The sequence below is a fragment of the Gymnogyps californianus genome, chromosome 12 (genome assembly GCF_018139145.2).
Source record: "Gymnogyps californianus isolate 813 chromosome 12, ASM1813914v2, whole genome shotgun sequence".
Classification (NCBI taxonomy): domain Eukaryota; kingdom Metazoa; phylum Chordata; class Aves; order Accipitriformes; family Cathartidae; genus Gymnogyps; species Gymnogyps californianus.
In genome coordinates, this window is record NC_059482.1 from 5,588,725 (window position 1) to 5,606,620 (window position 17,896).

At 37.6% G+C, this 17,896-nt stretch overlaps 1 protein-coding gene across 1 annotated transcript; it reads right to left on the reverse strand.

Moving 5' to 3' along the window:
• Positions 1 to 361: 361 nt before the first annotated feature.
• Positions 362 to 17,510, reverse strand: BCO1 (beta-carotene oxygenase 1). Its single transcript, XM_050904081.1, has 11 exons — positions 17,432 to 17,510; positions 13,512 to 13,640; positions 11,399 to 11,528; positions 9,770 to 9,917; positions 8,742 to 8,889; positions 7,456 to 7,676; positions 6,337 to 6,591; positions 5,073 to 5,175; positions 4,124 to 4,218; positions 1,848 to 1,959; positions 362 to 1,179 (listed from the first exon to the last, which is right to left on the reverse strand). Exons 1-11 carry the CDS (start codon positions 17,493 to 17,495, stop codon positions 1,007 to 1,009), a joined length of 1,578 nt encoding a protein of 525 aa, XP_050760038.1. The 5' UTR covers positions 17,496 to 17,510; the 3' UTR covers positions 362 to 1,006.
• Positions 17,511 to 17,896: the final 386 nt, after the last annotated feature.

Here is a 17,896-nt window from a genome sequence, read left to right on the forward strand (position 1 = left end):
TGCTCCTAAGCAGACAATAAAGCAAACGCTTAGCTCTAGCAACAATAGCTTGTAGTTTCAGCTACTGTGTAGTTCAGATGAGGTCTAAATTAGGTCTTTCATTCTTTCACGTAAACAATTTCTTGCACATGTGTATCTGAGCTCTGCTAGAAATACACTGCTCTCGTTCATATACATGTGTTATTAACAGAGACTAGTAGCAATATTAATAAATACTACATTTCTGTTTATCTTTTACACAATATAAACATCTAATTACATGAAATGTCATGTCAGATATTCTCCTCAAGGAAAACTGATTTAAATACGAAGTGCTTAAGATTGAATAGCACTAAAGTATAATTGAATGCTACATAAAAATATATATTCTATTTCAAGTTACTTGTTTTTGTCAACATGAAAGGGAAAATACACCATGAAATTATTAGCAAAGCAGGTTTTTTTAGGGTCTAAATTAGAAACTTGTAGCACCTCTATGTAATACTTTGGTTATGGTGGAGTTTAAGAAATCAAGCACCAAGAGAATGCATTGCCATGAATTATTAGTATCATAGCAGAGAATTTAATGTGAGGTTTTCTGGCAGGAGACAACTTTCATCATGAGCTGCAGTCTTGAAACAGTCCATGAAAGTTACATGACCTGCAGACATATGTGACTCATGCCATGCATCGCCCTGTAAAGACAGTACTTCATTTGCTCAGAAAGCTATATTCTACTCAAATAAAACATTTCTTGTTACTTTTGTCTCCTATTCCCTGCCCCATGAGTTGTATACAACATTAGCACTTAACACTGATCATGCTTCTTTTGAAATAGTTATGTACCAGTTGTGCATATAATTATTTGTAATGGAAGTTACTGCTATCTCTTATAAGAGATTATATATAGTTATTGAAGATATTATATTTAGTCATTTCTTGTCATAAGATAAGGTTGTTCCTGAATGATATTATCCCACATTCAGTAGAAGGTTGTCTCAGTCTGTATAATAGGATAAAGAGCATTTTACTCAGTCTCAGCCTTCAAATCTTTCTGTGGTATAAACATTCCATGCAGGTCCAGGTGCATTTCTACATCTACTGTGGCTCGGCCCAATTCTTTGAATGTTTTGGCATCCAAGACAAGTAGGAAGGGTGCTTCCTTTGGATCAGACATCAGAATGCAGGTCAGAACAATGCCTGTGACATACAAATGAAGAATTAGAAGCACATACTAGTTACACCAAGCAGAAAAGATAACACTGTCGGGAAATAATTCTTGTTTCCTAAGAATTTTAGGATACAAACTGAAAGTGCTTACTAGATCAAGAAGTCTACTGAGAGTGCTAAAGAACTAAGGAATGCTTCTCTTCTGTGCTTTTTTCTGGTCTGCCTGCAGTTCATGGGGAATGAAAAAAGCAAACCAACACTGAATTGTGTGCCTGGCAGTTTTGGGACTCATCCTTTCAGCTATTTGCCATTTGCCTTTGCAAGGAGTCACCTGAGAACAGAACTGATCGAGATCACAGGGATACTTGCAGTGCCACTTCACGTTCTCATCTGTAACAACACTGACTTCCCACAGCTTCAGCTGCTCCAAACTATTGATAAATCCAGCTCCAAGTGGCTCTCTGGAAAGCCCTAAGCATTGGTTTTATTGTTTATGGCTACCTTGGCACATTACACAAGCTGTTTTTACCCTATTGTTGCTTTGGTTTTTTTGTCTGCAGGAGTAAAATGGCTGGTGCTAATTTTAATCTCACAGTGGAAGCATCAACCCAGCTTTCTTGACTAAAAACAATGAAACTTGTAAGATTTAATGCAAAACTCATGTAACCCCAGCTTTCAGAATGTTGTCATTATTTTACCATCATCCTCTTCTTTTGCATCAGGGCTGGGAACGAAAATGGGCTCAGATGGCCAGCAGTGGTCCTCTTCCCAGTGGAGCATTTCCTTTGTCTGGGTATTAAATTTTACAATCTAAATTGTTGTGACCAGAAAAGAAAAATGTCGGTGACCAAGACAGTGGTTTATTCCAAAGGTACAACATGAACAGACTGCTGGCATGGGGGAGCAATGCTAAGAGTCAACAAGCAACAAGGCATGTGTCATCACAAGAAGGAAACACCTGGGAAATGTTGAACTTTGGAGTGACATTTAGTGGCTGCATAATCACACAATGTTCTTTTAATTTCATTTAATTAGATTACAATTGCACCTTTCATTTATGGGCTTTAAGTATTTTACAAATACCGACAGATCATGAGAGAACCTTCACTATAAATAATGCCCTCACTATACAGAGGAAGAGTCCAAGGCCGAGAACATTTAAGTGTTAAGACTTGCGCCAAATCACTGCGATTCTGTAGTAAAGCAGGAAACAGAATTTAAACCTTCCATTTTCTAATTCTGTGAATTATTTTCCTTTTATTGTGACCTCAATATTTCTCAAGGCCTTCTGTTGTTCAGTCGGGTATATATGCCAGAACAAAGGCTATTAATAGTGATGTGTAAAGATTAAACCAATGGGGCAAGAATTCCACACAGATACTGGTATTTACTGAAGGAACAGAGTACAGATTTTCATCTCATTGAAATGAGATTGACTTGGTTGGGTCAAGTGCCTGACCAAACCAATCGCCAGTGGGGATGCATGGCATTTTCAGTTCAATTCTATTAAGGCCTTTTCTCTACCCATACAGATGCAGTTATAGTCTTTTCACTTTTGACCTTTAGTCAAAAAATATGTTTACACAAAAAGGAAACTATTCAAATTACGGGAGGAAGAATTTGGAAGAATTCTCCCTTCTAACCAAGATGACAGCAATTTCGCTGACAGACTTTACCTAAGGATTATACATGGTGGTTGTGCCTGCATTCATTAAAGAGCAACTGATGTGAAAAAAAAAAAATCTTCTAACAGCATTTTTTATTATATTTAAGTCAAGCAGGGATTATCTACACTGGAAATCACAAACTTGCAGATTTGTTTGAGCTACTGTCAGATGTGCTGCAATAAATTTTCTTGCATCATGCAGAAATCCAGCTTTATTTTGTAATCAGTTGTGGTAATTATACGCAAGAACCAACAGTGAACTCAATTTGCGCTGCCTTATAGTCACAGAACAAGAATTATAAAGAGTGAGTTTGTCTGTACAATACTCTTACCTTCAACTATTAACACTTTTCATGTTAATCTGTTTGTACTCTAGGCTGTCTCCTGAAAAGTTGGCATCATGCATACACAAATGAAGCATTTGCTACCCTCTAATACAGAAATAGCTAGCAAAAGATAAAGGTTTCTGAAAAATTAGATATTGTTTTAATATTTTTAATTGATTAGATACTGTTGCAATGACTTATTTTTTTAGTTAGGTTTCCTAAAGGGAAAAAATATTACAGATGTATGTCTGTCTAGTACTTCTTTTTCCTACTCTTTCCTTTGTAGCTCGTGGCACATTACAGAAGTTCAGCCCAATTTAGCAGAAAAGTGAGGGTCTCAGTAATTATTGTGTTCAAGAGACTTTGTGGAAATATAAAGCTGGATAAAGAAGCCTGAGTTTATTAATACTTTATGAGGGAAATGGTACAACATGAGCTTACCCTTTTAAGAATTTAGGCATTTCATGTTTCTTTGCATGTGAACGACCCACCAATGGGAAAAGTTTTGACAGAAACACATACACTATTGAATACTCAAGAATCCAATCTCAAGTCACATCTGTAAGAAAGCATTTGTTCTGCTGCCTATGGAACTACATGTTTTTAACAGCTGATAATAACGTTCCAGATTTTCAACTAGTAAAATGAAGATATATTGTTTCCATAGTTTGGCCCAGTGAGGCTCTTTTAATCATACAAGTAAGCTAACGTATACGTCCAACTTTTCATCTCCCTGCTTTCAAATGCTGAAGTTTATGAACATAGTATCCAACTGCATGTCATCATTTAGAAGCTTTAACTTGATGTTGAAAAAAAGAGTTCAGTTTCTGGCCTCAGAACCACACACTTTGAATTTGCATGTATGAATGCAGATTAGGCTATATTTGGGGCCAAACTAGTAAAGCATGGTCTACTTATAACTGCTTAAATTTGATTTGTGTTCTATAAATACAGTTTCTGACTTTGTAAATGTTAATTATACCTTTGTAGGAACTGGACTCCACTGGACTTCCGTTGCAAAGACGTACTTGTATTTTTTGCCATTATGGTCATAGTTGATGCGAGGCAGTTCTATCCCTGGGTGAAATAAAGTTCAAGACTTAGGAACAAGAGAAGAAAAGTAACTCAAATGTACATTTACATATGCCAATCTTCAGGAAGTTTTGCCCTGAGAAAAACATTGGCAGTATTTAAAACAGGTGTTGCATAGATTTTGTATGTCTGAATTTCTAAAAAGCTGAAGATACATATTAACACAACATAATTAAGCCAGGGTTCTTAGTTCAAAAATCACATTTTTTCATTCTTAAGGACTCATTATACTGGAACTTACTGGGGGGGGGGGGGGGGTGTTGTTTTTTTTTTTTTCTTTCTTCATAAATACATGAGCTGTGAACATCTGAGATATAATTGGAGGCTACCATTCTAAGACATGACTTTCACTTTAGGTGAACATATACTCTTTATATATTCCTGTTATTATCCCCTGAAAAAAGTTTAAAAATCCACTTTCAAAGGCAATCTTTATAAAATACAGCAATAACTGAAGTTACTATTTATAACAGGCCTATTTAACTAAAATTACTCTTGTAACAGGTAGATTTGCAAGCCATATTAATAGTTGTAAGATCAGACTTCGGATCCTATATTAATATAAAACTGATGTAACGTCAGACCTTTAAAGGATTTCAGTCTTGATAAATACATATCTGAGAGGTTCAGGGTCATATATTACTGGATAGACCCAGAGGAGGGAAGTAAAGAAGAGAAAGATTTTGTCAATATCTATACTAAATATATTAATTAAAAGTTTCATTTCTCTTAGCTTTATAAAGATCTTACATATATGAACAGCTATTAGGCATTATTAGAATGCACCTATGTGTGTTTAAGAGAACATATTTGAGATTTGTATAATGGATATCTCTCACCTGAACACAGTATTTCAGGTTGGCAATAGATGCTGCCATCTTTCTCTTTTACAGCAGTTGCAGTAGATGGAAGTGTGACTAAATTAGAACCTACTTCAGCATCCTGAAAGAGACATATGCTGAAAAAGTAATGTGTCTCTAAGAATATGCTTCTAATTTAGATCTTTCATCAGGTTTGATATTAATATAGACAATTTTGGCATTAAACAAATAATCCAGCTTCAAGAAGTTCCTTCTTACGGTGTTTATCTTGTAACATTAGATTTTGACCTTTTCATTAGAAATCTTGTTAAACTCAGAGGATTTTAATATATCGTAATCATTTTGAATCACACCGAGCCTTTAGAAAGGTTTAGATAGACATGGCTATGTTCCAGAAGCACAACAAATGGATTACATAGTTTGTGAATTTAATTAATGAAGATGAGTTTCAAGGAATTAGGTATCAAATTCCCACTAAAAGTCACCAAGGTTAGGGTTTTTGCACCTGCTATAAATCAAGTGCAAAAACAGGTGTAATGCACTCTTGTTTTTAATACGCTATTGCTGAATTCTTAAGATTGCAGGGTAGTTTGGACAGCTGGTGTGATCCGACACATCCTTTGTCCTTGCTGCATAACTGTTTTTGAGACATGAACAAAGCAGCAAGATTCTAGGATGTAGAAAGAAAAAGTATTATCCATTCCAAATGTATCAGGCAGAAACTTGCCCAAGTTGCTGGGCAGTATAAAATCTTCCCTGCAAACAATGATGTAAAATGATGTTTTAAATTAAACTGAAAGATAAAATCTTTCTCTTCCTCGTAGATCTCACACTTAAATGAAATCTTCTAATTTTAATAAAACCATTCCAACAGTTGGGAGCGTGCATGTATTAGTGGCTTCCAGTAAAGTGGAAGAAACAGATTGTGCAAAACCTCATGCGTGCCCTTCCAGTCAACAGCCAAGTTGATATATCTGCTCGTATTTGATAGCGTTTTACAAATAATCTCACTGGTAAGGAAATTACATGTGCTCAATAGCCCTGTTCTCCTAATGGATGGTATCAGAACCTAGATCCATGTAACTGTATGTCCAGCTGCTCATTGCCATTTCTCACAATACATACACAAAACAAAACTCCTGCGCACTTTGTGTATATGTTATTTTTAAAGAATCAGAAATTTGCACATAAGGGCTGGCAACTAATAATTCACCCATTATTTGCACTGATGTATTTTAAATTACTGATCAGAGAACAGATTAAAAAGCCTTTTTCTTTCTACCTTGTCATACTGCAGAGGAACAACAAATCGTTTGCAGGCTGGTATGGAGGTAAGCTTGTTCTCTTCAAAGTCTTTACTCAGGTTTTTTAAATAGAACATATCATATAAGCTATTGTCTGTATAGGCAATAATATCAAAAATAATGTGGCCATCCTCTTCATAAGCATTTATATGGTGAAAAAACACCATAGCATCGGAATAAAACTTGGTGGATACTTCTTTTTTAGTCTTCTTGTCTACAAAGTGAAACCAAGTCTGAAAGATAGGAAACATAATTTAAAACCATTAATGATCAGCAAATAGTTATTTAGGAAACTGTTTTCTAATGGTAGCCATCAACATTCTAATGTAGTGTCTGTTTCTACTGAAGCATATTAAGAACTCAGAATTTGCTGCTAGGAGACAAGAGATTCCAACCTGAAGACCAAAACATGCAGGAGTAAAATGAGTGTGGAAGTGCTTTAAACTCATTTTAGTGTTGCAAATTACTATGTGGGCTAGGCTGAGGATTGAAGTTTTCTGGTAAAACCTGGAAAATCCCCTGCTCTATTTTTCAGTTAAATAAATCTGCCTTAGTCCAGAGTCTCTGTAGTGCTCTGTGCTGGTGCCCTCCACCCCTGCATGCCCCACTTATTGATGGCCAGAGCATGTGGAAATAAGGTCCTCAGAAAACAGGTTTTTTCCTCAGTTGCCACAGTGAAAGACTCTCCTTTTGTTCCATGCAGGCTTTTCCACCAGTCTGGCTCTGCTATCTGATGCAATGGATCTAGAGCAGATCTCATCCACAATATACAGTATTTTGTTTGGACCAGGAGCAACTGTATGTGTCTGGGATGCTAGTGTGGTTTTGAATTTCTCTGCTAGCTCATAATATTTCTCACAATGCCAAACTATCCTCTTTCTCAAGCACTTCAGCATCAGATATTTATTTGTGAAATTTCTGGAGATGGCAGATAGTATTCAAAAAAATACAACTTCTAAAACAAGTATGCAACATGCAAGTCAAGGGTTGGAAAAAAGTGAAGGATTACTGAAATTAATGAACCAGATGAAAAACAGAACAGTGTGGAAGAGGTCACTGGCCTGGCTGACTCCATTGCTCAGCATTAGGAAAAATACCTTATCTTCCTTATGATAGGCAAGGCAGGAAGCCCAGTTCACACCGCGGACGTAAGCAGTTGCCATTTTGACAATATCCAGTTTGAATGGCTGCTCTATGAAGACAATGTAATTTTCTGTGATTCCAAAGCTATGGTAGTAGCTTGGGTGGAGCAGAGAGCGAGAAGGGATGGAGCACATCACTTCCAGATGTTTAAAACAAGATTTCTTCTTTTCTTTTTCTGAACATAAATGATAAAAAATGAAATTATATTTATAATAAATTCCAATCCAATCTTGTGCTTAGATTTCTCCAATGCATGAATTAGGAAAGAACAGATTCCTCTCAGTTTTATTTGCATTTTCCTGTTACAAAAGTGGTTTGTTTCCTCCTGCAGAATTAGCATAGAAGTTTGCATCTGAGTGAAGCAACGCAGTAATATCACAATGCCGGATCCATTTAGACAGAGCCCCCTTGTCTTAGTATTTGATTCCACTGGGTACTATCTTCAGAAGTTCCAGCACAGAGGAGAAAGACGTTCAATTAAATCGGCAGCTTTACAAGGGGGTTCAAATGCCCCCATGTTTTTGAACTTCTAAGGAGATGTTCCTGTTTGATCTATACTGACTTTGTTTGAGCCCCAGCTGAAATTACAAACATTTTCAGGTGTGGAAGGCCTCTTGATTGTTCAACCAAGAGGACAGCCATCACATTAGCAGCTGATTTTAAACAACACCACAAAAAAAAACATTGTTGTGAAGGAAAAAGAGCAAGTGATTTGGTCTGTGAACAAAGGACAGTATTTCAGCAAGGCGTAGTGTAGGCCAGGTAGAGAGGAATTAACTCTATATTAGGTATTATTTGGTATGATGCTTCCCTATAATCACAGTATCAGCATTTTAGAGCATTTTCGTTTATAAAGAAAATTAAAATTTATGACTTCAAATTATATATACTGCCCTGTAGATAAAATTGTTTCTGTTCATCCTCCCTCTACGCATCACAATACAGGGTATGGAAATTCTTCTAAAAGACTTAGTTCACTCTAGTAATATTCAAAGTAGAATTCTTCTAAAAGCAAGGTTCTTCATCCTGAAATACCCTGTTTACACAGTATTCAGGATGAACCTTTGTAATAGCACATGCCTAGACAGGCTAAGCAGTTAACATTAAGTTCACAATAAGTTAAAATTAAGAAAATGAACGCCATCGGTTTCTAGAAGAGCTGTGTCACCACCCCTTAACCTCAGAAGAACAGAAATTGCTAACAAGTTTCTAGAAAATACTGGTAAAAGACATATCTTACCTGGCACAGAGGGAGGAATCTTAAATAGAACGTATTTTGTCTTCCCTTTATCAACTATTGAAGTACCCATGTTGAGAGTATTTCCAGCACTGTCATAGTGCGGGTGAGAAGTTGCCATATTTATAGCTATGTATTTGCTGTAGTCAACCTGGAAAATGATACAATAGGAGATTTTAGAGATGTGTAAGAGAATTAAAATTGATCTCAGCTAACACCACAAATCTACCAGCTTTTTAGCACTGGCAGCCTTTTATTGGTACCCCATTTTCAAAAGGCCTTGAAATTTAAACAATTAAGCCAAATGACTTATGTAGGTACTCAAATGATTTCCTAATTCAAGGCTAAAACAAGTTACAGAATCTGAATTACGTTCACCTCTCCCTTGCAGCCACATAACGCAACGGGAGGATTGTCTAAAGAAGTTACTCTGCAAATGCCCATTTCATCCTGAAAGCAGTTTATTTAATAGGGCTATGAGCCTAGCAATCTTCTGGAGAAAAAAGATTTCTATTTGATTTAAAGCTTGGAAATTGTAGTCAAACTGTACTGCATGCTAGAAGAAACTCATTGTATATTTCAATATGTCGAGATTTCATTTTAATATTTAAGTAATATCTTGCATAAGGTACTTGAAAAGTTGTCATATAACTGACCTACTGAACTGTTAATTATGTAAATCACTTGATAACTACAGATGCATAATAATGGAAATCATCCAAAATAATTATGTCATAAGCATGATAAGTGGTATTATTCCTGCAGTCTTGCTAGATTATGTACAAGTGAAATTGCTCAAAGCCCAGCTTTTCCCAGTCTACCTGGGATTTAATTTGGAACTCATGAGTTCTTAAAAGATCTGGTATTTTCACTATTTCACTTTACCATGATTTCAAAAGTAAGGGATAGTAGAAGAAGAAAAGTATCTTTCCAGTTTTGTGTCTTGCACATGTTAAAGGATCCTTATGAGTCAGCCTGAAACTTTATTCATTAGCAGATGAGGAACCAGAATGACAGACAGTCGTTTATACCTTCTCTAACGTCTCCAGAGTCTGCGGATTAATTTTCCTGATGAAGTTAGTCTCACTGGTAGCATAAAAATCATCCCCAGTTTTCATAATGTTGATCAGGCAGTTGTCTGTGAACTCAGGAATGGTGTGAGACAAATACGAGAATGCCCTGTACAGAGGGAAATTTCGTATCATCAGTTCATTAGAGCAGCAGAAGCTGTACTAGCTTTTACCCCGTGCAAAGCAGAAGTCACGCGAGCAGTGCGGGCTGTGCGCAGCAGCAGGCTCAGGGAGCTGGGTCTGTCCCTCCCCTCCTGTGCCCTCCCCTGGCAGCTCCTACGCTGCCTCCGTGGAGAGGTGGAAAAGCAGAGGAGATGGACTTCTTCAACACCCTTGGCCTGGGCGAAGGTTAAGGACATGCATGCAACTGTTCTTCCGTACACAAATGGGCATCCAGGTCCAGTCCTGCTGTCAGCTGTAACATAGGCACTGGTTCATCAGGGTGGGCTGATTACACCCTCTCCTGCGCGTACCTTGTGAGAATTTGGCCTAACAGTTTCTACCTAAAACCTGGTAGGTTTTTCACGGTATGCCTTTGTAAAATAGACGGATTCATATACTCCCTGATGGAATATTTTTGTTCCCGGTGTTATCCTGTATCACAATTATGATTTCAAAGAAGATTCAACTTCACATGTGGGCTTGACAGTTTTCCTTATTAGTGTAGGATTTTATCATATTCACTTGAAGCCAAGACAAATTTGCTTATATCCCTTTCAAACTTAAAATGCCAGTGTTACCCTATGTGCTGGAAAAGGGAAGAAAAGCATTTTATCTCAGGGTAACAACTTACAACATATCGACTATTTTGCAATAACTATCCACGCACGTGCTCTTACCAAATACCAAATTCAAGGTCACTAGAGGTAGTTCAGACAGGAAGAAGAGGTGGGTAAGCTACTTGCATTTGTCAGGGAACATCCACAGCCAGTTTTACAAGACAGGTGATAACATGATGGCTTACACCTTGCCCCTCATATACAGCCTATCATCCTTTCTAACGGCAGTGATCCCAAGTGCTTCTGATTTTGAACATAAGATTAGCTCAGGCCTATGGGTGCAGTGCTTCAAAGCACTGCACGTGACTCAAGAAACAAAGGAAATTTTTTATCACTTTCTTTTTTTTTGTAAAAGTGGTCTTTAATCCAGAAGTTTTTCTGATTGTTTTTGAAGTGGTTGATGCTTTTCTTCTTTTCGTTGAATAAACTTTGCATTAATTCCTTCCCCATCTCTTAATCTTTTCCTTTCTTGCTGCTTCTCCCCTTACAGAATATCATTTTTATAAACTTCTGCAGAACACTTGAAAAAGAAAATATTTGTTTTTTTCAAAATTACAACAAAATCTACTTGCAATAGTGAATAAAACAGCCAATATTGCTGATAAAAGGAATTTAAAATATTTGCCTTAGAATAACCCATAGAGAGTACAGTGCTGGACATATCTCTTGGCCTTTTCAATATTTAGCAATTGTAAATTTACAAAACAAATTTTGTATTTGTAAATATGTGTCAAGGGTAAACAGAAAGACATCTGTGCTGGAGAGAGAAGTAGATAGATAGAAGAATCTTGCTGGAAAAAGCATTGCTTACTTGGCAAATATGTTTTTGCATGGATCTGGATAAGCCATAGTTCCAAACTCAGACACCACGATTCGGTTTGCTTCTATATTGCAGTTGTATGTGTCACTTCGGAGATACTTACTTCTGTAGTAAACTTCACCTGACAAAGGCCAAACAGGTTTCAATCACATTTCATACTGAGTTCTTTAGAAAATTAGCATAGTCAGAGAAAGAGTTTCTCAAGCAGATGTCCTTTAGCTAAGAAAAGTTCGCAATGAAACCGACAATGCCCCTAAATCCCTGTTTTGGAATGCTTTTTCAGCTCTCTCAGGAACCCAGGACTGCTCTTGTGGCTGCTGAGATTGATAACAATTTGTCTAGCTTCCTTCATTCCTGACACAGTGTCGTGGTTTAACCCCAGCCGGCAGCTAAGCACCACGCAGCCGCTCACTCACTCCCCCCCACCCCTGGGATGGGGGAGAGAATCAGGAAAAAAAAACCTCGTGAGTTGAGGTAAAGACAGTTTAATAGGACAGAAAGGAATCAAAAACAATGATAATGATAATAATAATATGACAATAGTAATACTAAAAGAATTAAACTATACAAAGCAAGTGGTGCACAATGCAACTGCTCACCACTCGTTGACCAATGCCCAGTTAGTTCCTGAGCCGCGATCCGCCCCTCCCAGCCAGCTCCCCCAGTTTATATACTGGGCATGATGTCATATGGTATGGAATAGCTCTTTGGCCAGTTTGGGTCAGCTGTCCTGGCAGTGTCCCCTCCCAGCTTCTTGTGCCCCTCCAGCCTTCTTGCTGGCTGGGCATGAGAAGCTGAAAAATCCTTGACTTAGTATGGACACTACTTAGCAACAACTAAAACCATCAGTGTGTTATCAACATTGTTCTCATACTAAATCCAAAGCACAGCACTATACCAGCTACTAGGAAGAAAATTAACTCTGTCCTAGCTGAAACCAGGACACACATTTAGACAATACTGGGGGACTTGGGAGGGGAAAGGAGGGATTTGGATAAACTCTTCCAGTAAACGAAAACAATCTGTGTAAAAATTATTAATTATGCATCAATGTGTGGGTGGTGATAAATCTCCTGTATTGGCAAAATTTAGTTATGAGAGTAACAAATTGCTTGAAGGAATCAATGTCTATCCTAACCAATTTAATGGACCACTATACTTGAACTAACTGAGCTCTGTTTGCTTTAGGTAAGTAAAATATACTGGCAATTTAAAAAACACTGGTCATTTCTTTATAGGTTATTTTGGTAAGGATGTAGAGCTGGACAGGCAAAGAGATCCTGCAGTTGCATTAAATGCCTCCAATCACAGAAACAGAAACTAAAAAGTGAACACTAGGAATGGAGGATGACAGGAGTAAAACCCAGTTCTTTTACAGATACATGCTTTTTGCAGCAAGAATCTAGGTGTACAACATCCTGCCTCACACTGTAAAACAGCTGAACTGATAAAAAATGCTTTAACTGAAAACAAAAAATAAATTGTTTCAGATAGAGGAGCTGCCTATTTTCCCTCCATAAGGACGACAAGTAGGAGGACTGCTTGTAGGGGTGTCAAGTATACATAAACGAGGTTTGGTATGTGAAGTGACACAGTGGCCCAGTTTCTCTCCTGGCAGCTGTTATAGCTGCAACCAAATCCCAAACGGGGAATGTTAGTCTTCCCTGAAACTAGGTTGTTCATCCACAACAGGAAAACCTCCAGATATTACAGTACTTTTGGTTGATCCAGTTTGAAACAATAGAGGTTTTCTTGCTCCGGGTGGAAGGCAAAGGCTGCCCTGCAGTGACCTGCTCCGCGCTGGTTGCAGGTTATCCTGCCACGCAGACAATATTGAACTTTGGTACTCCAGAAAAAAGGACAACATAATCTATCTCTGATAACAGCCCTGCAGAGATACTCCTGCTGCTGCTGTGGAGAGTGAGGTGTGAGTGTATGTTTGGAGAGACTTTCCCCAAAGCGGTTACCACCTCACCACACATGCCGCTCTGCAGACGAAACCTGCACCATTCTAACGCTAATCAAACTCAAAATAGAATTAGCAACATAAGGCACCAAGATTTGGGTGGTTGAGCTTTTTTTAATCTGATGTGCAAAAACTTACCATTTTTGAATGTAAAGCTATGCAGCAGAGCCAAGCCATCAAACCAGTGGTTATACTTGGTGTCCCCTATTGTGTGTATCCCTGGGCCATTTCGGAGAAGTATCCCTTGCAACCAAGTGGGCAACTGACCTATAAACAAAAAGGAGATACCAGTATCCATTCATTTAGGTGAGGGGCATGTTACAGGACAATTTTCCTTAGGGCATAGGCTTCATATAGGCAGACATACTATGGGTGTAAGTCAAGATTTGTAATAGCATATAATTATGTTGGAGTTTTGGTTAACAAAAATATGACCTACTCAAAAATGTGGCAGTAGTAATATTCTGCATGAATATTGCTGTATGAGATTACTATAAGAAAATGAGATTGCTGGAATGTAATTTGCTAAATATCAGGAATTAAATAAAGTTGAACCTTTCTTTTCTGCACTCAGATTTTAAAGTGATACATTTAAACCCTTTTACTCATGCCAGGAAAAGCTAGAGCTTATCAGAAACAAACATATTTTATAGGTTATATGACTTGCATTGGCCTTCAGTACATCAGTTTTAACTTCAGGCTAAATGAATTCCAGTAAAAATTTCATTAATTAAATTACACAACATAATGTAGTGTCATTTTGGGAGTGCTTTTGTGACACCAGTCAGAATGTTGGTGTTTTGAACACAAATAAAGGGTAGGAATATTATACTGAAAATATATAAATACTGTTGAGGTTTGAATACGAAATGTTCCTCATCAAATCCCTGCAAAAAATACATTACCTACCATTTGACACACAGAATAACAACAATTAAAGAATGTCACTAGGATTAAAGAGCTGAACAAAGGCATATCAGATACTAAACTAAAAGCCTCACTTGCTTTTTTGTGTGTATGCCTACTGAGGGAATATTTAAGATCACATACTACTTTTCCACACAATTCCTGCACTGAACATTGTCTCTGCATAAAAAGCTATTCAGACCTTTTAATTCTCCTCATCAGTTAGTTTGTAACTTCGTGTTGAATATGTTGACACACTTTCTTATTAATACTCCCGTTACAACAGATAGAAATGTCCTCCCATGGAAATATTCATTTTTGTCAAAGCTGATGCAGTTGCAGGGAGGTAACAACTGTTTTGCTGTAAGACCTTCTGAGATCCCAAAGGGACTTTGGCTACTTTCTAAGAGAGTATTTATTTTCTGAATTTTGACGTTTTTAGGTAAGGAAGACAAGGACGTTTGCCATTTCTTCAAACAAATGACATTAAGGACACAAGGAAAAACCATTCAAATGCAAAGGAAGGATATGGAGTAAATGTCAGCTTTACCTAAAATACATTATCAGTCAGGCTAACCAACTAATATTGTATGCCAGAATACTCACACAACTTCATTAGGGTTAAAGTTCTGGAATACATGAGGAACATAAAAAATTGTTGACACAATGGATGGACTTTCATCATCATCATCATCATCATCATTATTATGATTATATTCTAGAAGAGCCTTGAAAACCAAACCTTACTTGCTTTTCTAATGCAAGAAGTTCCAATGCAATAATTATAATATTTTTTGTATAAGATGAACAAGGTTTAACCTTTAATACAGATAATTGCACAAAACTTGAGTAACTAAAAATAGTTGTTGAGAAGACAGTGAGGAAGTCACAAGTTAGCAGAAGATAAGAAACCTTCAGAGAGAATAGGATTATGATCTTAAGAAAGTATATATTCAAAATAGATAGACGATTTTGTTTGGCTGACTACTGAACATTAACTGCTGAACAAGTTTAGTCTTCTTACATGCCTAAAATACAAGCGTTTCTTGTCTTGCCACTTCCCTTTCTACAGTCTTCTGTTATTTGGCGATAGAAGATTGTAGGCTCTGCTATTTCTCCAGTACTGTGGGCAACTGCGGTGTAGTGAGTGTAGTCTTTTGTGCTCCTACCCTCCCACCAATGCCATTTCTGATTGTAAATCTGTGCAATGAGCATAGGCTGCTGGTCATGCCCCAACAAACCTTTTGCTAACACTGACTTGGGGCTGGCTGCATGTGGTCTTGCTGCAACCAATCCTTCCTTCCCCACGGTGAAAATGTAATACTTCTGCTGCATATGAGGTCTTGTGGGATTTTGACCCAGTAAAACTATCATCTTCTGCTTTGGGGCCCGTCATTCAAGAAAAGCAGATATTTCTGCAATTCAGTGAACATCTTGCAGCTCCTAAAAATTTTGTTTAGAGATTATTCCTCTCTATCTGAATAATGATGCTCAAAAAGTTCCAGGACAGGCCAATAAAATAATTTTGCTGGAAGAGAGAAACAGGGAAAAAAGGTGATCTTCTGTTTAAGGCACTGTGGACTTGATGAAGCTTCTGAAACTTCTGGTGTAATTCAGTGTGATTTCTGGCATAATTGCAGTATAAAAAGCATGGAGCAAAGGGTCATCTAGTGAGGTTTTCAGATGAAAATTCATCTTAGTGGGAATTAAGAGTTTCTGTAAATCACACTGGGTACCAATCAGCATCCTAAAATGCTTGAAGTGCTTTAAAAATCTGGACCTTGTATCTTTTTTGCTTCAGACTTCTATCTGAAGCAGAAATAATGATACTTTTCTGTACCATGTGAGGACACAAAAGTGACACGGTAAAATCTCCAAATGTTTGGAAGTTTATTAACTATCATAGCAACAGAGTCTCGTACAATCACATGGCTGTACAGTGCTTAGGAGAGCATGGGTTAAATTACAGCTACTGTTGGAAGTACGGGGTCATATTTACAGTGTACGTGTTGAGTACCAAGGAGCCAAAATACTAGCAGTCCTCAGGGCTAGCAAAACATTTAAAGAGGTCAAGGTTCTCTTTAGTTTTCATAAATGGTAAATACTGAATCATCCTTACTGATGAAGGAATATTTTGGATACATAATTTTATTTACTGAAATATCCAGTCTTTGTTCAAATAAACCATTCCATAATACAGATCAGGTCCGATAAATAGTTTGTTTGCAAACAACTTCAGATGTTTCAATAATAAGTTTTTATCTTGAGAAAAAAAAAAATTCAAAGGCATAAAACCACCGCAAATTATAACAAAGCACTTTGTCTGACTTGAAACAAAGTCTTTTCCGATTCAGTCACCAAACTGAACAACAACAAAGTCATGCAAGTTTTAATCGTCATCTTTTTAAGTGTCGTACTTGGGAAGTGACTTTAAAATTGGTATTAGATGCCTACCATTTCTTGGACTACATATATTACAAAAAAAACAGCATATGTTAACTAAATAGGGGTTCTCAGCAACAAACCTCTCCCGTAGCTGTAGCAAAAAAACTCCTGTAAAGTAAAAAAAGCAGTAAAAATAATAGATTGATCAAGTGTTCATCCCTAGAGAGCCACTTTAAACTATCTCTCTGAAGGATACTCCGCAGTTTTTACTGTATTAACTTCTGAACCCTCTTTCTAACGGTACACGGTGGCATCCCCTGCTGCTGCATTTTTATTTAGAAATACTATTATTGAAGAGTCCCAATTTTAGTGACCCTCTCCAGGAGGCAAGGAAAACTGTGAGCAGAGAGAGGGAGGGCAGGGAAGGGTTACAGAGAGGAGAAATGGAAAACCTGAGCCGAGCCATGGGGGAAGGGATGTCACCAGATTAAATCCGGAGACTTCCTCCCTCACCACCAACTTCAGTGAATCCTGTTCAAACAGACTTTTTGGAAAAGTACACAGAAATGCCCAGAAACTGAGAAAAATCCCACAGTCAAGGTACAAATATTATCTGAGATCAGTCCTTTAAACAAAATTCACTTACGTTTCTCGCTTTCTCAGTTTCCCTTTTCCGTGTTGTCTTGGGTGAACAAGTGTTTCAGTGTTTACACATTTGAAAACACCAAAGTAACCGCGCGTATGAGAACAGATTTTCTTTCACTTACCTTGCACCTCAGCTTTTATGGGCTCTGGATGTTCTTCTTTATTTCTACCAAATATCGTGTCCATCTCTCATGTAATAAACAGTTTCTGTTTCCTCTACCCAGCTCTCCTGCAGCTGTAGTGGTTCCCTCCGGTCTGGGCTAAGAACAGCTCTTTCCTGTTACATATAAAGATAAGGTCAAAGTTCAATGCGAGCTAGTGGCTGGTGGCTTATAGATTGACAATTTATAATAGCTGATCCTTAATCCCTAGCACATACACTATAATTCTTGCACGTTCTCCTTAAAATTAACTCTTTCACTGATTCAAAGGAGAAGTAAGACAAACGTAACTCGCCTGTTTGCTCCTTATGAACCGATCTGAAACAGCCAGGCACACCCAGGGTTCAGGCAGAACGACTCTGAAACATCACCTTCAGCATTTCAGATAAAATTTTAGACACTGCATAGGGGTGCTTGCCCCATTTG

What these genes read in the sequence shown, in the direction of transcription:
- BCO1 (XM_050904081.1), bottom strand. Translation starts at nt 17,495, where the DNA reads ATGGACACGATATTTGGTAGAAATAAAGAAGAACATCCAGAGCCCATA. An exon ending in CATAAAAGCTGAGGTGCAAG is followed by an intron (nt 13,641 to 17,431) that starts GTAAGTGAAAGA and finishes TTTTGTTTATAG; the next exon opens with GTCAGTTGCCCACTTGGTTG. An exon ending in GATTCCTCCCTCTGTGCCAG is followed by an intron (nt 7,677 to 8,741) that starts GTAAGATATGTC and finishes ATTTATGTTCAG; the next exon opens with AAAAAGAAAAGAAGAAATCT.